This window comes from Microplitis demolitor, chromosome 4 (assembly GCF_026212275.2).
Source record: "Microplitis demolitor isolate Queensland-Clemson2020A chromosome 4, iyMicDemo2.1a, whole genome shotgun sequence".
NCBI lineage: Eukaryota > Metazoa > Arthropoda > Insecta > Hymenoptera > Braconidae > Microplitis > Microplitis demolitor.
Genome location: NC_068548.1, coordinates 14,096,445 through 14,118,686, shown reverse-complemented (window position 1 = coordinate 14,118,686; position 22,242 = coordinate 14,096,445). Strand labels below are relative to the sequence as shown.

At 29.0% G+C, this 22,242-nt stretch overlaps 3 protein-coding genes across 3 annotated transcripts; 1 reads left to right on the top strand and 2 right to left on the bottom strand.

The window, feature by feature from the left end:
• Nucleotides 1-55: 55 nt before the first annotated feature.
• Nucleotides 56-782, bottom strand: LOC128667544 (carbonic anhydrase 6-like). The gene is made up of 2 exons (XM_053737919.1): nt 578-782; nt 56-210 (listed from the first exon to the last, which is right to left on the bottom strand). The coding sequence occupies exons 1-2, from the start codon at nt 780-782 to the stop codon at nt 56-58; spliced, it is 360 nt and encodes a 119-aa protein (XP_053593894.1).
• Nucleotides 783-6,745: 5,963 nt separating this feature from the next.
• LOC103570686 (carbonic anhydrase 2-like) lies at nt 6,746-9,550 on the bottom strand. Its single transcript, XM_014444612.2, has 6 exons — nt 9,474-9,550; nt 9,223-9,402; nt 8,051-8,195; nt 7,849-7,945; nt 7,543-7,773; nt 6,746-6,958 (listed from the first exon to the last, which is right to left on the bottom strand). Exons 1-6 carry the CDS (start codon nt 9,529-9,531, stop codon nt 6,827-6,829), a joined length of 843 nt encoding a protein of 280 aa, XP_014300098.1. The 5' UTR covers nt 9,532-9,550; the 3' UTR covers nt 6,746-6,826.
• Nucleotides 9,551-17,336: 7,786 nt separating this feature from the next.
• On the top strand, nt 17,337-20,265 carry LOC103572859 (transcription initiation factor TFIID subunit 11). The gene is made up of 6 exons (XM_053737918.1): nt 17,337-17,354; nt 18,720-19,098; nt 19,222-19,377; nt 19,443-19,773; nt 20,010-20,142; nt 20,204-20,265. Exons 1-4 carry the CDS (start codon nt 17,337-17,339, stop codon nt 19,580-19,582), a joined length of 693 nt encoding a protein of 230 aa, XP_053593893.1. The 3' UTR covers nt 19,583-19,773; nt 20,010-20,142; nt 20,204-20,265.
• Nucleotides 20,266-22,242: the final 1,977 nt, after the last annotated feature.

Sequence of the window (22,242 nt, the reverse complement as noted above, 5' to 3'; positions counted from 1 at the left end):
TTATAGTTATTTTCTAATATTGGTTAGTAGCAATATTAGTTAGTTGATAATAAAATTAAGGCACAAACTTTGACGCATTATAGGTATGTTCACTTCCACTATCATCACTTGAACCCCAATGGAAATGGAATGATTGAAGTTGATATTCAATACCTTGTACCATGACAGTCGGTGGGCTAGATGATACATCCCATTCTGGTGTCAATTCCACTTGAATTAGAAAAATTTAGAGGAAATATGATTAAAATTAACGCATATGCTATTCTTTCCACAAACAGAGGCAATAATTTAAATTTTGAGGTGCAAATCTGGTGTAAAATAGAATACTCACCAAGAGAGGGAAGCAGGACGTCCTAGATTAAATGTTAGGCAATTACACATGTGGGTTGGAATGTCCTACTTTCCTCCCTCGTTGTGTAATCTACTATTTTTATCGAAAAAATTTCTCAACTATTTTAACTTTGTTGTTAAATAAATTAACTGATAAATATTTATAACTTACCCATGTTTATAATTACGTTAGAATATTATCGAGAATTTTTTCTTTTTTTAATGAACAAATAGTTTTTATTCTTACGTGTATGCCCATTGTTTGATATTGTCATTTTTACGGGTTGAATGTTATAGCGCTGAAGCTTTAATGTTTCTCCTTTATCATGGAATATCATTTCGTTAAGATTAATTGGAGATTGTTGTTGACCACCACATTTTGGATATTCGTCTTTCCACAAATCAACGTTTTTGTAGTCCCAGACTGTATAATCGTCAATCAAAGTTTTCATCAATTTTCCTTTTATTATTGGTGAATGAAAGAATAATGAAAGTATTTTAGAATTTTTTACCTGCAATTGATTGGATCAAACAGATAAAAAAAATAACATTTTTTTTTATAGACTTCATGTTAACATTTGTTATCACTTGAAAACTTAAATAAAAACTATATCATATAATGTCTAGCACCAATTAAATATTCAATTTTAAAACATTTTTTTTTACGAATAATGTTTTTTGTTTGGATGTCAGAATACAATTTATACAATGAAGGTGCAACAAATATGCATAAAAAATAAGCGTGGAGAAGTATTAATCAGTTTACTTATGCTGTAATTATGTGTGTATAAGATAAAGAATGTTTTTGAATTCGACAGCAACAGTGTAAATAAGAGAGCTGATAAATTAATTGTTATATAACTTTATTAAAATTTATGGCTCAAGGTTATTACAAAATTTTCATTTTATTTCTTATACCAAATAACTCAGGAAATGTTACATAACTTAAAAAAAAAAATTTTTTTTCGTAAATTTTAATTTAGAAGCAATTAAATACAGATAAATTGAACAGGACGATTATTGTGATCATTCTCATGGTTTAGTTTTATGGATCGAAAGCATTCCATCTAAGTAAAAAATAGTATATTAATATTAGATGTATATCCACATGAAAAAAATATACAGTAACTATTGCTGCGCAGAACGGTAATGCAGTCAAGACAATATACAAAATAACTAAGTACAGTAGAGTCTCTATAACTTTTTCGTTCTGTCATTTCTCCTCCGACTGAAGAGGAAGTGTTCTCCCACTTTGTCACTCAACTGTACATGCGCAAAGGTAAAGCGCGGTTCTGCGTATAGGCGTTGCGCGTAAACTGAATCTTCTAACCCTAAATTCGTGTACGTGAATAAACATTTAAGTTAAATAAGCTTTAATATTGCGAAAATCATTTAAAAAAAAAAAAACTTAGGTTAGAAGTACCATTTGTGGCCACTGCTCCATTTTTGGATATTTAATACTTTATTTTAAATAACGAGAACGTATTAAAAAAAAATTTCATGGTAATAATGTGATAAAAGTATCTTCAAATACATCTAAAAAATTATTTATGCCATCACGTGTTTTATAAATTATATTGTTTGAAATTTCTAAATGGCCAAAACAGGCCCTAAAGTGGCCAAAAACGGTATTTCTACCTTATTACTTGATGAAAAATGAGTTTCACTGGAAAAATTGATTTTCTATTTTAGAAGTTTAACAACAATAAAGTTGACATATTAATTTTTGAAAAACCTAACCTTTAAAATGTTAAAACTCGTTGGTCGTTTCGACTGACTCACACTTTTTCTAAGCTACCCCTTCTAGTAAAAAGAACGGGTACTTGTACAATTTTGATTCCTGGAATTTTGGATTCGTCTCAGTCAAAGTTAGAGAGACTCGACTGTATCTTATAGAACTGTAAGGCTCTCTCTAATCACAGCAATAGCTACTCTTTTGAGAGCAATTAGTACTGTTAGAAACTGTAGTAACTAGTGCTGAGCACATTACAGGGATGAGAGCAATAGTTACTCTGCAAATGTTAATCGTTCTCCTCTTGGAAAGTAACTATAACCCTATCGAGTCGTCTCTTTACGTAATTACTACAGAGTTTTGAGTAGTGTATACTTCATTGGTGCGATTACTGTCCATCGCATTCACATTCCTACTGCGCATGTCTCATGAGTGAACATTGTATAGTAAGGCATGCGCAGTACGACTGTGAGTATGTTTGGAACTGGCTGATTGGCAGTCGCCACTGAAGTGAAGTACGCACTACTCATGAATATCATGATTCTGTAATAAAATAAAGAGACAAGTACTCAAAATGATGGTTAAGTTCCTGAAGGTCAACAATTGACATTAGTAGAGTAACTATTACTGCTTTTACCTTAATGTGTTTAACGTTATTCACTAGAGACAGTACTCACTGCCATTAGAAAAAAAGCTGTTACTCTCGTCAGAGTAATCCGTATACTATAAGATATTTTGTATATTATATTGACTTAATTACTGTCCTGTGCAGCAATAATTACTAATTTTTTCCTCCGCGTATACACGTAGTACTGATAGAATCATTCAAAATTTATATATATTTGATTATGATATTAACCTGAGAGGCAGAAACTTCCATTGATGGAATTAATACAATCCATGTAACTCCTTCACTGCATGGCGATGTTGTTAAAGATCCAGTATAAGAAATATAATAATTAAATGAATTTTCATTAAAAAGTCTGGAATTGGAGATGGTTCTAATTCAACACCTGCAGACTCTGGCCCTTGAATTTTAGAAGCATTATCCAATATCTTCGACAAAGTATCTGAATATTCTCCTATTTCCTAAATCAAACAATTCAAAAAATAAGATAATTATTTTCGATTTTAATTTAAAAAAAAAATAATGAATAAACTTTACGAATAATATACTAATAATAAGTATTGCGTCTCCATTTTTGATATCGGAATCACCGAATTCAGAGTTATAATGAACCATATGCATTTTCAAAGGTGTTCTATAATATTATTTTATTTTTTACGTATGCAAATAAGAAACAAAGGCAATCTTATAGTTACTTCTTAAGGTTGCCATATTAGTTAGTTGATAATAAAATTAAAACACAAACTTCAAATCATTATAGATGTGTTCACTTCCGCTACCATCACTTTGACCCCAATTAAAATGTAATGATTGAAGTTGATATTTAATACCCTGTGCTGTGACAGTCGGTGGGCCAGATGAAATATCCCATTCTGGTGTCAGTTCCACTTGAATTAGAATTTATTAATCAAAAGGATTATTGTTTATTATGATCCCTCAATTTTCGATTATGTAGAGAAAACGGGACACGGCAGAATGGCCAAAAATCCGTTTTTCATCATACCTGCAGCTGAAGTTTAAATTCCTGCCCTGTTTATAGAGGCCAGAAAATCATTCTTTTCTTTACTTTTTAAAAATGAATTATTGAAATTCAGTGTGAATCAGTGAATAGTCACTATTTCTACAACTATAAGTACACCACTAATTCAATCAATGGTATAATTATATAACTGGTTCTCAGTGCATTTTCACTAATTTGTAGTGAATTTTGCTAATTCATTTTTAGAGAGTAATAAGAAAAAAAATCGGTCTGTCGGTTGACCCTGCGGGCCAGCCCCAAAACTTCCCGCCTATTTCGAGCTCCTTGAGCTCAGAAAATTGTTGTAGATACATTTTCTCTTCGAGCTCGAAAATACTTTTGTATGCCTTTGTTTTCGAAAGAAAACGTTTTTTACGATTTTTTTTCAAACGATATCTCTCGAACGAATAAACCGATTAAGACGTTCAAGGCGACAATCGACATGTTTTATTGAGTTCTATAACTGATCAGATTTTTGAATTGATTCATCAATTCGTTTTTGAAATACTTTAAAAATACTAAAAAAAAAAATTTGGAATTAATCGGGTCAGTCATTTTGAAAACATTTGGAAAAAACCATTATCCACCATTTCTTTCTCCCGCGATATCTCTCGAACAAATTAACCGATTGAGATATCTAAGGCGGCAATCGGCGCGTTTTATTGAATTCTAGAGCTGATTAAAATTTGGAATTAATCGCGTCGGTCGTTTCAAAAATATTTAGAAAAAACCATTTTTCACCATTTCTTTCTCCCGCGATAACTCTCGAACGAATTATCCGATTTGGATGTTTGAGGTAGCAATCGACGCGTTTTATTGAGTACTAGAGCTGATTAGATTTTGAAGTCGATCGTATGAGTCGTTTCTGAGAAATCAATAAAAAACTAAAAAAAAAATTTTTTTTTTTTTCGTAATTCGCAAATATTTTCGAGTCTATTCGATCAAATGATCTGAAATTTTCAGGAAAGTTGACGGCCAACAAGATCTTTCGATTGCTACCTTAACCACCCGAATCGATTTATTAGTTCAAAAGTTACAAAGAGTTTACATACACACACACACACACACACACACACACACACACACACACACACACACACACACACACACACACACACACACACACACACACATACACACACACGGACATCATTCTGAAAATAGTCAGAATAGCTTCCTAGGACCTCAAAACGTCGACATCTGATGAAAACTCGATTTTCAAAAATCGGGGTGAAAACAATAACTTCCCGAAATTTTTGAAAATCGTCGATTTTCTTAGCGGGAAGTTAAAAAGTGATGAAAATTAGCGCATGTGTCATTCTTCTCACAAGCAGAAAAAAAATTTTAAACTTTCAGGTGCAGATCTGATGAAAAATAGCATACCCTTGGTGTGTAATATACTATTTTTATCGAAAAAATTTTTCAACTATTTTAACTTTGTTGTGAAATAAATTAACTGATAAACATTGACATGTTCGAAGCTTGTAATTACGTTGAAATATTATAAAATGTTTTTTTTAATCAACAAATATTTTTTATTCTTACGTGTATGCCCATTGGGTTAACGTTGAAGCTTTAATTTTTTTCCTTTGTCATCGAATATCATTTCGTCGAGATTAATTGGAGATTGTTGTTGACCACCACATTTTGGATACTCGTCTTTCCACGAATCAACGTTTTTATAATTCCAGGCTGTATAACCGTCAATGAAAATTATTAACTGAATAAAAGTTTTAATAAAACTATTTTAGAAATTGCACGACTCATGATGCGAAGCATCAGAGAGTGCTTTACGATCGAAAAATTTTTTTCGCCTCATTTTGGCAGCTATTTTATTATTATAACCTTGTTAGTTCACGGAATCAAGATATTTTGCATACTATTGTCGAGATAATTTAATGGAGATTAATTCCATACTTTTTAAAAATTGATTTACTGCAATAGAATCAGAAAAAAACACCAAAATAGGTCAAAAAATTTTCCTGTCTGTCATGTATGAAACCCCGGAAACACTGTAACTTATGAAAAAATCCATTATTTGAGTTAAATTTTTTTTTTTTTAAATTCTAATCGACGATTGTAGGTCGGTGAATGCGAATGATTAATTAATTCAGTGTCGTTTAATTACAATTAATAAAAAACGAAAACTACAAGACTGTATATCTATATATATCCATGTAAAATTAACATGGATGGTGATATATCTATATCTATAGATATTATGTACATTTTATTCCACCAGGGGCGCCTGTGCATCACTTTCCTAGTACAGCTGTTTTTTTTTTTAAATTAAAAATTTTTTTTTCTTTTTTTTTTTTGCACGACTCATGTGTTTTTTTTTATTTCGTTTTTTTTTTTTCAATACAATTCTCTTTTTTTTTATTTGTTTTTATTTATATATATATATTTTTTTTATTATTAATTGAGATATTTTAAGAAAATTCTTTCATAATTATAAAAAATTACTAATATAATTAAAAAAAAGAAAAACAACAACAAATTTTAAATATTTTAAATTAATTGGTATTTCCCGCCATTTTTTTGTTATTATTTTATTATTTCATAATAAATGAGCATCATAAGTCGTGCACTTTTGGATTTTCCAAATTTTTTTTTTTACCTATAATTGAATTGATTGAACAGATTAAGAAAAAAATACTTTTTTTATTTAGAGACTTCATGTTATTATCTTTTGACAACTTAAGCGTGGAGAAGTGTTAATCAGTTTACTTACACTGTAATTATGTGCGTAAAAGATAAAGAATGTTTTTGAATTTGACAGCAACAGTGTAAATAAGAGAGCTGATAAATTAACTGTTAAATCAAAATTAATTCAAATATTGAATTTAAATTTATTAAAATTTTTGGGTCAAGTTTATTACAAAATTTTCATTTTATTTCTTATACCAAATAACTCAGGAAATGTTACATAACTTAAAAAAAAATTTTTTTTTCGAAAATTTTGGTTTAGAAGCAATTAAATACACTCAAATTAGAGATAGTAATGGATTTGTGAAAAAGAAAATTTTCGGACGAACTGGGAATGTTTTTTTTTTCAACGATCTCAAAAATTAATTTTTATTCATGTAAATTTAGGTAGGAAGAAAAACCACGCATTTCAGTTTACAAACGAGTTTTCTTTATAGATCAAGAAACCGATTTTTCCTGGTGTTCGATCGTTGATTGGTTGAACAGGACGATTATTGTGATCATCCTCATGGTTTAATTTTATGGATCGAAAGACTTCCATCTAAGTAAAAAATAGTATATTAACATTACATGTGTACACACACGAAAAAAAAATAGTAACCATTTTCGCACAGAATAGTAATGCAGTCAATATAATATACAAAATAACTAAATATCATATAGAACCGTAAGGATCTCATAAAAGCAATAGCTACTTTTTCACAGCAACGAATATTGTTAGAAACTGTAGTAAATAGTGCTGAACACACTACAGAGACAGCAACAATAGTTACTCTACAAATATCAATCGTTTCCCTTTTGGAATTACTGTCTTTCGCAGTAAACAGTTGTGTCATAAACTATATTCATAATCCTACTGCGCATGTCTCACGACTGAACATTGTATAGTAAGGCATGCACAGAACGGTTGTAATTGTGTTTGGGACTGTCAGTCGCCACTGAAGTGAAGTACGTATTAGTCTTCAATGTCATGAGTAATCTTCTATAAGATATTCGGTTATTTTATATATTATATTGACTGCATTACTGTTCATGAAGCAATAGTTACTCGGTTTTTCCTCCGTGTATCCACATAATACTGATAAAATCATTTAAAATTTATATATGTTTGATTATGATATTAACCTGTAAGGCAGAAACTTCCATTAACGGAATTAATACAATCCATGTAACACCTTCACTGCATGGCGGTGTTGTTAAAGATCCATTGTAAGAAATGTAATAATTAAATGAATTTTCATTGAGAAAGTCTGAAATTGGAAATGGTTCTATTTCAACGACTGCAGATTCTGGCTCTTGGACTTGGTAAGCATTGTCTAATATTTCCCACAAAGCATTTGAATATTTTCCTATTTCCTGAATTCAACAATGGAATAAATGACAAGATTGTCAATGATTTGAAATTAAAAATAAATAGTAAATAAACTTTACAAATATTATTCCAACGACAAGTATTGCGTCTCCGTTTTTGTTATCAAAATCACCGAATTCAGGATTGTAATGAACAATATGCATTTCTAATGATGTTCTATATTATTTTTTTTTTATACATATACAAAATAAACAAAAGCAGTGCTAAATATCGTCTATTATTAACATATTATTAAGTTGATAATAAAACTAAAATAGAAACCTTAAATCATGAACAAAAATGTGTTCACTTCCATTATCATTACTCAGACCCCAATGAAAGTGCAATGATTGAAGTTGATATTCAATACCTTGTACTGTAATAGTGGGTGGACCGAATGCGTCATCCCATTCTGGTTTCAATTCCACTGAAATTTATGAAAATTAATTAATTCAAAAGAACACTATCAATGGACCCTTAATTTTTTGTTAACGAGGGAAAAGCGAACATAACAAAGTGGCAAAAAATTTGGTTAAATCGACCCGTATAAAAATAACATATATGGTTAAAATATATAAAAATATATGATAAATATCAGAAAATATATGTCGCGAATTTAACTATATTTTCTGATATATTTTTTTTTTTATGTTAAAAAATATAATATTCATCATATACGAGTCCGTATATGTTTAGCATATATAAAATATATATGTCAATCATATACGAAATATATATTTTTATCATACATAAAAATATATATTTCTATTATATACGAAAAATATACTTTGATCATATTTAAAAACATATATTTATATTGTGTATGGAAAAAAAAAGTTTCTTATTCGTATGACCAACTCCAATTAAATTAGATCTAAATTTTAATATACTCTTTTAATTGCAAATAAAATTTTCAAAATTAGTTAATTTGATGCGAATATATGATATACCCATATACATATACGTACACCGAATAAGATATATGCTAAAATATAACAAAGAAAATATATGGTGTTATATATAATATAAATTATATGCTATCATATATTTCACTTCATATAAAAATTTTATAGTTTCTGAATATAAAAGGGAATTTGTCAATACAATATAGTATAAGGTAAATGTAAATGTATACATAGCTTAATATAAAAAACATATGTTACATATATGGAATACATGTATTTACTACTGTATATAATTTTATATTAAATCGGCCAAAAGCGCTATATGATTTTTTATAATATACAATATACTATATCATATATTTTTTTGTTGCAAAAATATATGAATTTATATATTTTAACTATATATTTTTTTTCATACGGGGAAAAAATCTGGAATCTTAAGGAGCTCAAAAACGACGGGACGTTTTGGGGCTGGCTTACAGGATCAACTATATTCCTGATTATTTATTACGGAAATTAACAGAAAAAATAAAGAATTTTTACTCTTACATGTATGTCCGTTATTCGATAATGCCATTTTCACAGGTTTAATGTGATAACTCTGAAGGTTTAATTCTTCTGCTACGTCATCGAATAGATCTATTTGATCAAGGTTTATGGGAGATTGTTGTTTCCCACCACATTGTGGAAATTCGTCTTTCCATGATTCAACGTCTTTATAGTCCCAAGCTGTAAAAAATTACTTTAAATTTATATTACTTCACTTTTTACTATCAACTAAATATTTCTATTAATTAGACCTGCTATTGAACCAATCAAAAAGAACAAGAAAAAAATTATTTTCTTTTTATAATTCATGTCACTATCTTGCAAACAGTAAAACAATGTAATATAATGTGTATAGTTAATATTCAAGTTTTAGTTTTCTTTTACGAATGTTTTTTCCGTCTAATATTGAACATAATTTGCGTAACAGAAATGCGGCGAATTTGTACGATAAGAGTCGGGGAGCTTTAGCAAGTTTGGTATCGCTGTAATTATGTGCAATAGATAAACAGTGCATATTCATTTTGACAGTAACAAGAAAAAAAACAGAAGCGTTAAATTAATTACAAGGAAAAAAATGAAAAAAAAAATTGCTGATAATTTAATCGATAATTAATTCGTACTGTCATTAATTTTTTAAGTGATGCTTGGAATGATGATTTTTTAAAAGCATTAGTAAACTTTTTTTTTGAGTAGATATTTGTTTAAAATTTTTGTTTGCCCTTTGACGAAGTAAAAAAAGCAGAACTATTGAAATGAAAATTAATAAAGAAGTCCTTATTGAGCTGAATGGTAAACTCAAATAGGATATTTGAGCGGATGCATAAGAGCAGAATAGAGCTGAAGAGAGCAGAAAAGAACGAAACTCATTGACGGCAAGTGCAAGCCCGGTGTATTCTGGGCTAAAAGAAGAGTCCTCTTGGTATAGGCAGCAAGACTAAACGTTTCTGAGGTACTTGGAGTAACTTTTTCTCGTGTAACGCTGCATGAATAAATGATAGCAGTGGGCTATCTTGAGGGAGTAAAAGGGAACATAATAGAGGGAGACACTCGATGAACAGGGAAAAATGTAAGGTATAGTAGTAGCACAGGAATAGTATTGAAAGGGCAACCTCGAGGTCCGCGGTATAAATTCCATAAGGTTGTCCTGTCCCGGTTCGAATCCCCGGGGTGTACCACGAGCCACTGTGCCAAGCATAAGGGTTATATTTGATAGATACTGCTCCGAGTAAAGTGCTTATCGTACTTCTCAAACTCCCTTATCCTTAACACACTTTCAACTTCTTCTTCTTCTGCTACTACAATATCATGTTTTCCTGGTAATATAAATGTTTAACAACATTTTTCATTAATATTATTTTTATTTATTGCACAATTTATCTCATAAGTATTTTTACGTCTTTTTAATTATTTAAAAAATTTTTTTTATCAATAAAATGAAACTTAAAGATCCTAAATAAATTTTATTAAAATAAAAATAAAAATTTATGTATAAGAGTAATATAAAAAAGAGTTTATGGAAAAAGTTAGGTTTTATCTGTGATAGTATATATTTGTATATGAATCCTCCGAGTAATTTTATAAATAATTCTATGATACTTTAGGTAAGATTAGGTTCAACAGTAAAACTTTTTTTTTATTTATTTTTATTTTTTACAAATGCAGGAACATGCAGAAGGTGTCGGTTTACAGTTAAGTGTTCTCTATCCCTTGGTTTTAAATGAAAAAAAATTCCACCACCACCACGACCACGTGCTGGGACGATACGTACTGCGTAAACAATTCGAGTTGACATTTTAACGTTTTACCCCCTAGTGACTCATATATAGTAAAATAATAATTTACTCGTCGATTCGACGATGTATAATTCCCAAAGGTTCAGGTTTTATAATTTTCTCAACACCTTTATCAATCTTTAAATTCTATCTAAAAATAATTTTAATGCCGCTTTTAAATTTAAACTTAAACATAAAATTCAAGTTAATGGACGAAATAATAACAATAATAATATACATTAAATTCGCATTGAATAAGTATAAAAAAAAAATATCCATTTGTTTAAATGCAATCCCAGTTCTTTAAGTGGGTTAAACATAGTCAAACTTTTCTCATTAAATACATGTGCAGAAGTGGTATGAAATAAAGAATAAGGAGAGTAAGAGAAGTTTATAAAACACTGTATGGACGTATACTAGTGCTGGTGTACTGACTTTATTTCGTATGGTATATATGGTCCTGTATACCTTGTTTGTGATGAGTGAATTGAGAAATTTAATGAGAAAGAAAGAGAATTAAATCCGCGTGCGAGAGAAATGAAAATACTATGGCACGCATCTGTGCAGGACGATTAGGCGTCTAGGGGAATAAGAAAAAAAATAAATAAAAAGAAATTAACTATACTACATATAAAGTCATACATGTTATGTATCATACACTATACACCATACCTATAAGCTATTTGTATATATCAAGTATATAGTTATATACAAGTGGAGGAGAAACGAAGCTTGGGTTCAATTAGAAGCCGGTAACTCTCCCGGGTATTGTTCGTATCGCTCTCGATTTGTATTCTACTATTCGCTGGTGCATTCGCTTGTTCTCTCTTGCGCATTTGCGCATTTGCGTAACTCAACGGGTTGTTGTACACCAAGAGCTAAATCCAAGCAACGTCGTCGTGCGTTTTGTGTACCATGTTTTGCTGACGTTGCAGTTTTACATTTTTACATCTCACTCATTCACTTTTACTCTCTTATATTTTTATCCTTTCCTATCACTCTCGCTTTATTTTTTTTTAACAACCACTGGAATACGTATTACATTGTATGCACTACTCTCGTCACACTATGTTCCTTTTATTCTCTTTCAAATTCATCTATTTTTATATTTCTGAAATTAAAGATTTTTTAATATTTACTTTTTTTTAAAATTCATTTTTTTAATTAACTGTAAGAATTTTTAATTTTATAATGAAAAGTGTATATAATATTTTTCAGATAGCAGAAACCGTTAAATTTTCTTAGACTTGATTATAATATAAAAAAAATAAAGTCATTAAGAAACCATGTACTTTTGGAAAATTCAACACCTCCAAGTTTTTCTTTTTGTTTAAAAAAAAAAAATAAAGAACAAGAAAACAAAAGTTGCTCAAGTCAAAAGAAAAATTTTTTAGAAAAAAAGATCGATATGGAAAAGGGGAAAGTTACCGATGCTAGGCAGCAGTACCAGAAGTAGTTCGGAGCTCGCCACGAGATCGCGCCCAACATTTTGTAGTGTCCCTGGTAAGAAACTTATTTCAGAACTCTTATATTCCAAATTTGAACACGATTTTGTTCGAGTACTCCTCTGTCATTCGACAGAGCGACAAGTACCTTTTTGTATTGTACTATAGTATATTCTATATTCATTATAACTTTAATATTTAATATTAATGGTTACTTAAATAATTTTTCACGGAATGAAAAAAAAAAAGAATTGATACGTCAACCTTTCGGAGAAAGAATATACATTTCTGACTGAGGAAATTTTTTCAAAAAAATATTTACTATTTATTATAGTATTTTTGCAATGTCGTAATATGTTTAGAGACTAAACTCGAATTCGAAAGCTAGATACATAAAATGGATATGGATTGAAATCAATCAGTAGTTGAATATTCACTAGAATCGTATAGTTTAGCGATCGTTGAATATTAACGAATCTGATATGGAATAGCTGTAGAAATATTAGAAATTACTGGATGATGATGATTATGGTTGTAGACGGTATATACGGTTATACGGTTGTACGCTTTTCTGTGATATAGCTAGCAAATATATATAGAGGGTGAAAGTAGTACACGCGGTGGTATCAAGAAATTTATGTACGAGCTTGCACACTTTATACTGAAAAGGGAGAAAACATAAATGCGAGAGTATAAAAGAGAAATACGACAAAGAGCAAATACGGCAAAGTATGATGGAGAAAGAGAGTATACTCGTATACGCGAGTTTGCATATATCGGGCGTGTGCTGCAAGCATCATAACTAAATTCGTCCAATAATTTTATTGTACGAGTTCAATAATTTCCGTCTACTTTACGTCTAATCACCAGCCAAATGCTTTGACAATGTTAATTCTCTCTTTTACACATTACTTGTTTTCATTCTCATTCTCTCCCTCTCTTATTCTTTCATTGTAAAGCTCTACTATATAATAAAAACACAAATACAACTTTTAATATTTATTTTAATTTTAATTTTATTTAAGTATACGCATAATACAATTTCAACTTTATGTTTACTAAAAGCTAAAAAAAAATTTTAATTTTATTATTATTATTGTATTTAGGTCTTTTACTAAATGTTTAATTAAAATTTTAATTAAAAAAAAATCAATAATTGTTTTTCAATTGCTATGTTATGTGCTCATAGAATTTATATTTTATATTGTTATCATTATTTAGTGGTTTATGAGAAAAAAATAAATGTTTTTTGTTCATTATTCGTAAATACCGTTAAACGGTATTTTTATATACCCGCGGTATGCGAAAATCGCCGGCTATTATTTATGGAAAAAATTAATTAATTAGTCCAGCCAGTAAAAAAAAAATAAAAAAATAATTTAGTATACATATATACTTTTAGCTTTTAAAAATAATAAAAAGCATTGAATAACGTATAAAGCCACAAAACAAAAACAATCTCTCGAAGTCTCCTAACGGTTAACCACAAAAGACTCCATATTTAGTATACACGTTTTATTTACTATATTTTATTTTTTTTTTTAAATTATTTTTCTAACTATTTTTAAACGTTCTTCGATGAGTTTTAGACTGGATGGAGAAGATATAGAGATTCATGGTAATATATCGCTGGTATTTATTGAAAAGTATCAAATATTTCTGTTGCTTTTATTTTTTTTTTCTTTTCTAATCAACAAGCTCTCAGTGTCTCAGAAGTTTATATTTTTTATAAAAAATTATCATCGAAACGTAAACAGAGATGGGTAATTTTTCGCGTGGATAGGACCTTCATGGGCAGTCTCCCTCTGTTCCTTTTCATTTGCTATTTTTCCAGCATCTCGTTTTTAATAACCTAATGGCTCTTACGCGGTACATTATCCTTGTCCCGTCCCATCATCACCAACTATAAACCCTAAATCCAAAAACCTTTTTTACTATCTTTTATCTCTCTCACTACCTTTTTACTACGACTACAAATACCTCTTACCCCTTTTTCATAACCCTAATCTTACCTACAAGAGAACCAAAAAATATATCGTTCCATTATTCAACTTTTCAAGCTAAATTTCACTTTTTTTTTCGACCTTACTCTTTTTTTATTATTTAAACTTGCGTTTTTGAACATCAAAATTAAATATTTGAAATAAAATACTGAGACAGTGAGTTGAATACTAGAATATATAAAAATTTATTAATTAATTTTAAATGTAAATTTACTTAATACTTTTTTATTTATTATAAATTTAAAATTAACTAAATGATGTCAACTTAGTTTTTATTGTAATTTGTAGCCAACAAAATTATAATATCCGTTACTGCAAATAAGTAGTTAGTAAAAGTAATTAAAAGTTTTTATTGTCTTAATAGTCTTGAATTACTTTGGGTTTATTTGAAAAAAAAAATAAAAAAATAATAATTTGCAAGTGCACAAACTATGGTATGTAAATTGTAATATTGGAATTTGTCACTTTGTGGTAGAAGAATATTTTAGTTTTGCGATAAACGTAAAGGTCGAGCAAACAAAGAATGACAAATAGAAACTGATCGATTTCTATCATTCTTATACTTTTATATTTTTCTGTGTATTTTCTATAAACATGAAGAAATCGAAAAATCGCAAGGAACCAGCCGGGTGAAATCAAGCGTAAGCTTCACAAAGATTTCTATGGGCGCGCACAACTTCCGTGCAACTATTGAGTAGTATATACAACATACACTATACATACTATAGTACTGCATATAACGTTTATTTAAGTCTTTAGTGAGTAAACCAGACTACTATTATCTTTTTTCTTTATATTTTTATAATCTTCATAATCTTTTTTTTTTTTTTTTTTTTTTTTTATTAAAAATTGTACTGTTTAGAGAAAGGGGTAAAGGTCAAAATAGGGTATCACCAAAATTAAAAATAAAAGTACATAAACTTCGTTAATACAATTTATGGAAATAATATCACGGATATAGTTTATGAATAATAATTATATTTTTATTATATATTTGTTGAAAGAATTATTATTTGATATTAAAAAGAGTTGATTATAATTCAATGTACTTCACTAACAATATTTCACCTTTCAAGCTTTACGATCGGACGTTTTTTAATTTCCCAATGTTAAGTGTGTGCGTGTGTGTAGATGGTGTGGGTATGAATGGGGTATGAGTGGGGATGCTGGATATAAAGAGTAAAAATAGTGTGAGTAACGAGAGAGGAAACGAAAAGTAGAGGGAGTTTAGATTAAGAGAATGCAAATTGCGACGCGACAAAATTACACCAGTATAAAATTTACGTCTTTATACTTCTTATTACTCTATTGGTTCATGATTTATAATGTCAACAAACTTTTTTATTTATTTTACTTTTAATATCAATATACTTTTAAATTAGTTATATATAAGACAATACATAACTAATAAGTTAGTTAATTATTTAAATCAACTAAAACTATTAAGTTTTAATGTCATTATTTATTTATTTTGTTAACCTAGTTGACATTATTGAGAAATATTTAAGTGCTCTTAAACTAATAATTAATTGTTTTACTGTCATTGCAATTATTAATTTAGTTAAAAGGCTACAAATAACTTTATTTTCTTGAGTTTTATTGTATTATATACTTTCTTATTCATTTCATTTTATCCAATTTAAGTTTAATAAAGTTGTTACTTTGTAAAGAATATATATTTTATACCAAAGAATTAGTGATACTTAAAATTAGGTAGTATAAATTTATTATAACTCAGAATTATTAGTTGCGGTAGTTTCTAAATTTCAAACTAGATATAATGCAATCATTAATAACTTTAGTATGTGGGACAAAGTAAAGATTAATTATATACATATATATTTTTAGACTAAATAGACTGTAATTTTGAATATTATGACTTTATTTTAAAAAATATTTTTTAACCAATAGTGTACCAGTAATGCATATCAACAGGATCACCCCTATAACGGCGATAGCTACTCTTTTGACAGCAATGAGTACTATCACGAACTATAGTAACTAGTGCTGAGCACATTACAGAGATAACAGCAATAGTTACTCTACAAATATCAATCGTTCCCCTCTTGGAAAGTAACTGTAACCCTATCGAGTCGTCTCTTTACGTAATTACTACAGAGTTTTGAGTAGTGTATACTTCATTGGTGCGATTACTGTCCATCACATTCACAATCCTACTGCGCATGTCTCATGAGTGTACAATAGTAAGGCATGCGCAGTACGACTGCGAGTGTGTTTGGGATTGGCAGTCGCCACTGAAGTGAAGTACGCACTACTCATGAATGTCATAACCCTGAAATAAAATTAAGAGACAAGTACTCACAAGTGTGGTTAGGTTCCTAAAGGTCAACAATTGATATTAGTAGGGTAACAATTACTGCTTTTATCGTCATGTGCTTAACTTTACTCACTATAGTTAGAGAAAATAATCTCTATGGTTCTATGATATTTACATTTACTGCATTACTGCTCTGCGCATCAATGATTGCTGTTTTTTTTTCTTCGTGTAGACTTGAAAAAATTTATGAAATTCACTTCGGACAGATGTTTAATTTAACACTGAAATTTCAGATCAAAGTTAATTCAGATTGAAATATGATCCGTACTTACTCGCTTCGGAAAATTTCTCATTTTTCAAAGAAATTTCCAAATATGAAAAAATTCTACTCTATTAATAAAATAATTTATAAATTTTATTTGCAGGTAAAGCTTTTGTAGCATCAGTAAAAAGATGACTTACCTGATAATACCATTTCTATCAATACTAATGAGTATTTTCACCATAACAATACAAAATAATGAAATAAAAGTAATTCATAAAAAATCAAAAGTAAGTTTATTGAGTTGAAAAAAAATTTTTTTTTAATTTTAATAGAAGCATTAGATGCCGTAATATGAGAAAGACGAAAAATGTAAGTGAGACTGAAGCAAGAAGTACGCTTTTAGCCTCCTGATTGATTATACAGCTCATAGTTTTGGCTCCATCTTCATTTTCACTTCTCATTTATACTTTTTTTTCCTCTTTCTCTTTAAAATTTACTATTACACAGAGTTGATTTACTTATTGATCTCAGTGTAGCTGTGTCGTGGCACACGATGACTCGTTTCATATATCAGTCTCGCGTAAAAAGAAACTCCAAATTTTGAAAAAAATAAAAAAAAAAGTGTTGCCATCGGCGACAGAAGTGCCACCGCCATCAGCATCCCATCATATCGCAACAATCAGTGTTTGTCTGATGACTCCGCGACTACGACATCATAGTAGAGAAAAAGAATAAAAGAAAGAAAGAAAGAGAGAAAAAAAAATAATTTATCGGTTGATTCGCTGGTAACGCTTCCGGCGTCCGGTAGAATAAAAAATAAAAATAAATTCATGAGATGAGAGAGAGTTTGTCAGGTAAGAATTTAACGCGAAAGGAAATGGGTTGGATTGAATAGAAGAGTATAGATGACGTTGGTATACTAGATAGAAGTGGTATAGACTACGAGGACGACAACGACGAGGACAACTAGTAATAGTAGTAGGTTGAGAGAAGACCGATGGACCGGCACACACAAGTAGAATACAAGAAGTAAAGGACGACGAACGGTTGTAAGAGCGGTGGCAAGGGCCCGCTGGGAATGAGATGCAGATTGCCAGAGGCTACTTCAACTGCTGGAGGGAGTGAATTTTTAATAACGCACCGCCATATCTTCTTTCTTTTTGTCACCCTCTTGTTTTTTTCTCTCTTTCTCTCTTACTGTATGTATAAAATGCCATTGTCTTATCGTGTGTCCACGAAAGGAAGCACGCGTCGAAAAAAAAAAAAAAAATAGTTGAGCTTTTCTTTTTTTATCATTTACTATTGTTATTATTATTTTTATAAGTTGTCAACCAGAGCAGAAAAAAGTTGAGAAAGTAGTGAGTACAGTTGGATTGTCACAACCAGAGAAAGAGAATACAAAAAGTAAAAGACAGAGAAAGAGTGAAAGTTATACATGCTGATTTATATTTTACTCTCTGGTTTATTCTCTGATGTCTGTTTTCTTCAAACATGATATCTGCCCTCTGCTACTTGCTCATTTATACATATTATACTATAGTTATAGTCTACTTGTTTCGCGCGCGTGTCGGTTTTCATACATTTATTTAAATGTATATTGTTGTCTCAATGGTCTATATTTCTATGCTGTAATCATCATCCAATCACCTTACCAATTCTTTGGCTTCATACATTTCATAGAAATTAAATTTTTTTGTTAAACTAAAACATAATTGAAAATAATATAATTTTAAGATAGAAAATGGAGAAAGAAACAGTCCGGCTTTAAATAATTTTCTCAAGGACGTGCTTAAAGCCAAAGATGAATTGAAGTGGATAGATCAAATGATTTACCCTAAAATGAACAGCAATAAATATCCTGAAACGAGGCGTAAATTACTTGCAATCAGAAATGTTCGGTCAGTTAATAAAAAACGTCATTGGGACCATGATGGAAATTATATTAAGCCAGTTGTCAGTACTTATGATGATGATGATGATGATGATGATGATGAAGATTATCAAGATTACTTTGATAACGATAATGATTTTTATTTCAAAAAGCGAAATCGGAGATTGAATCTTCATAACGATGGTGTTCTTGAATATAATGATTATGATATTGATCACCGAGGTTGATTTCTTTAAAATTTTACTTTAATCATTAACCTTTTTTTTTTTTTTCAATTTAAGTAATGGTGTTATTTATTTACGGTTTTAAAATAAATTTGAATTTTTATTTTTCTTTTTTAATTAGAGAAATGTAAGCCCGTAAAAGATAGAGGAATTCTAATTAAAAAAATGAATAATAAAACTGAACAATATGTAGAACCTAAGACAGTTTTTCTTAGTCCGAAAAATTTTAATTCTAGAAAATTTTCATTTAAGAGAAACAGTCTTCAATTTAAAAATGGTACATAGATAATATTTAATGTAACGTTAAAGATTAATTAGTAAATTTTTTATAATTCATATTAGATTTACAGAATGATGACAATGATAATGATGATGATGATGATAATGACAGTGATAACGAAATTACGGATAATTTAAGATATGGAGGAGAGAATTATAAGGAGGATCACGTTAAAGGGTTAGCAGTTGAAGAATATCAATGAGGTATGATCCTGAATTTTTTTTCTTAATTTAAAACTCTTCACAGACATGAAGCTCGATATCACAGAGATCAAGATCACCAGGCGCAGTTGGCTCTTGCGGAATCTGATTCTCTAGATGATAGCCAGAAGTACAAAAGAACGATTCAAGATGACGATATCTCCAATTACTTGGATGACATTCCTTTAGATCTGTATGTTGCACATATTTTTTTATTAAAAGTTTACTTTGTTAACAATTGTTATCCTTATAAAAGGGATCTTATCTTTTTTCTCTGTCACTGTTTTGAATTAACAACTATTACTATAGTGAAAATTAGACTGAAAAATGGCCTGAATCAAATTATCGGCCAAATATTTTTACCCGGATTAATAATATAACACTAAGGAGGTAAAATTTTAGAATAAATTTGTTGGAACATTGTTTTAGATCATCTCCAGAAGTAGGGAATACCTCGTCATCTGGAAGTGACTATCATGCTCTTAAAGCTATAGATGATATGTTCAAAGGAGGAATCGAACAGGGAAATTCAATCGATGATAAAATTGATACTCTTACACAGGTTTATATTTTTAAAATAAAATTTTATTTTATTTATATGATTTGAAAAAATCTTCCTTTAGATTTCAGATACAAAACCAGAGAAATATAATCCTGATTATTTAAATAAAAATCAATGGTTCAGTTATTTAAAGTTATCCAAAAATAACAATGAAAAACCAATTAGAAAAATAAATATATCAGTTGATAAAAAAATAAATAAAAATTTAGATTCAAGAGAAAATCGATTGTCTGTAAATGGTATGCCGATAATGCATCATGAATCTATTGTAGAGCCATCAAATTGGCCGTGGGAATATTATGATGATAAAGATGATATGAGAATAAAATTTGGTCGAGGGTTAATGCAAGTGTCTAATAAAAAAGATCGTATGTCTGTAAAAAGTAAAAATAATAAAATAAAATCTCGAAATTATTATGAGAATTTAAAATTTAAAAATTCTACAAGCCACAGGTATTATATGAAAAAATCCAATTTCCCGTCAAAAGACCACGAATCTTTAAAAAACCATTTTAATAGGTTTTCATTTCCTTATGAAAATAAAATATATTATAAAAAAAAATATAAACTAACACGATTTGCTAGGGAACTTGAGAATAAGAATGAAGATAAGTTTAAAGATGTTTCGCAAATACATTTTCGTGTTAATGGAGCACTTGCCGATGAGATTGTTGACAAAATATTTGAGCAAGTATGGCCAGATATTCAAATTTATTATTTTATAAATTTAATAAATTAATTTTTTTATTTTAATAGGTTGAAAAAAATGAAGCATTGAAACGTGGATTGAAACTACAGAGAAATAATAAATTTAATGATAAGATTATTAATCAAACGGATGATAAAATAAATCTGGGAAATGTCTGTAGTATATTTACACTGTAAAAAATCCGGAGTGAATATGGATTTTATTTAAATTAGAATTCGCGTCACCATTCAGAGTTTTGGAGTAAATTACTCCAATAGAAAGTGAATAAATAAAAAAAAATCATCCACTCCACGTTCACTCCACGATTTTTTGACAATGTAGCCATGTTATTTTATATCATTTTGTTTATAATTATCTAGGAAGAAAAAACAGAGGAAATTATAAAAAAAGTTAAAGAACTTTTAAATAATATCGTTATGCAAGAACTTGAAGAAAAAAATTGTTTAAAATTACCACCACATTTAAAAAAATTTTTGGTATGGCTCGTTGATAATAAAAATGATGCCTACAATTATACTAAATACAAGGTTCCTTATTATTTTTTTTTTTTTTTAATAAATTCTATATATAGAAGTTTTTATAAAATTTTCAATCGCAAAAAATTTTGTTTTGTTTAAACATAAGATTCAAGATACAGAGGACAGTAAACAGATAAAAGAGGAACAAAAAAAAATTTTATTTCCAAAATCAAGAGAATTAACTTCACCTGAAATTTATTCCTTGGCACGAAAATCTGCCGATACAAACACAACAAAACAAATCAATTTATCAAATTCAACTGAGAAAATAAATAATCTTTTTGGTGAATTACATGGAAAAATGAAATTATTAAAACGCTTATTAAGAGCTTACCATTTTTTGAGTCACCATGAACAGAGAAAAGTTAAAGCCGTCCACGATTATTTGGTAACTAATATAAATTTTTTTATTTATTCAAATTTTTCATAAATATATTTTTTAAATTCAGAGAAAACAATTGAAATTATTGGAAAAATATGATGGATCAAAAGAAAACGAAGAATTTTTAACAACAGCGTCTGTAAAAAAAATGAGCAGTAATAAATTGTTTAATGAAAATCAAGAAAATTTATCTGAAATTAATCATGATAATGACACTTCTCTTTTATCACTATTCAGTAGGGAACTGACCAATAGAAATAAGCCACGGAATTTAAATAAGAAAGAGGACAGAAAAGTTGAAAAATTTTTAAACATTAATTTCAGACAAAAACGAGATATGAAAAATAATTCAAATTCAATTGAAAAATTAAATAATTTAAAAGAAAAAACATTAGTACTTGAATATATGTCTAGTACATTAAAAGAATGTACTTCAAGTGAATGTAAATCAAAAGTTTATGATAAATGGAATAAAAAATTAATAAATAAAC

What these genes read in the sequence shown, in the direction of transcription:
- LOC103572859 (XM_053737918.1), top strand. An exon ending in TTATGATATTGATCACCGAG is followed by an intron (nt 19,099 to 19,221) that starts GTTGATTTCTTT and finishes TTTTTTAATTAG; the next exon opens with AGAAATGTAAGCCCGTAAAA. An exon ending in CAGTCTTCAATTTAAAAATG is followed by an intron (nt 19,378 to 19,442) that starts GTACATAGATAA and finishes AATTCATATTAG; the next exon opens with ATTTACAGAATGATGACAAT.
- LOC103570686 (XM_014444612.2), bottom strand. Translation starts at nt 9,531, where the DNA reads ATGAATTATAAAAAGAAAATAATTTTTTTCTTGTTCTTTTTGATTGGT. An exon ending in ATTTTTGTTCATGATTTAAG is followed by an intron (nt 7,946 to 8,050) that starts GTTTCTATTTTA and finishes AAAATAATATAG; the next exon opens with AACATCATTAGAAATGCATA. An exon ending in TGGAAGTTTCTGCCTTACAG is followed by an intron (nt 6,959 to 7,542) that starts GTTAATATCATA and finishes TTTTTTACTTAG; the next exon opens with ATGGAAGTCTTTCGATCCAT.
- LOC128667544 (XM_053737919.1), bottom strand. Translation starts at nt 782, where the DNA reads ATGAAAACTTTGATTGACGATTATACAGTCTGGGACTACAAAAACGTT. An exon ending in ATCAAACAATGGGCATACAC is followed by an intron (nt 211 to 577) that starts GTAAGAATAAAA and finishes TTCTAATTCAAG; the next exon opens with TGGAATTGACACCAGAATGG.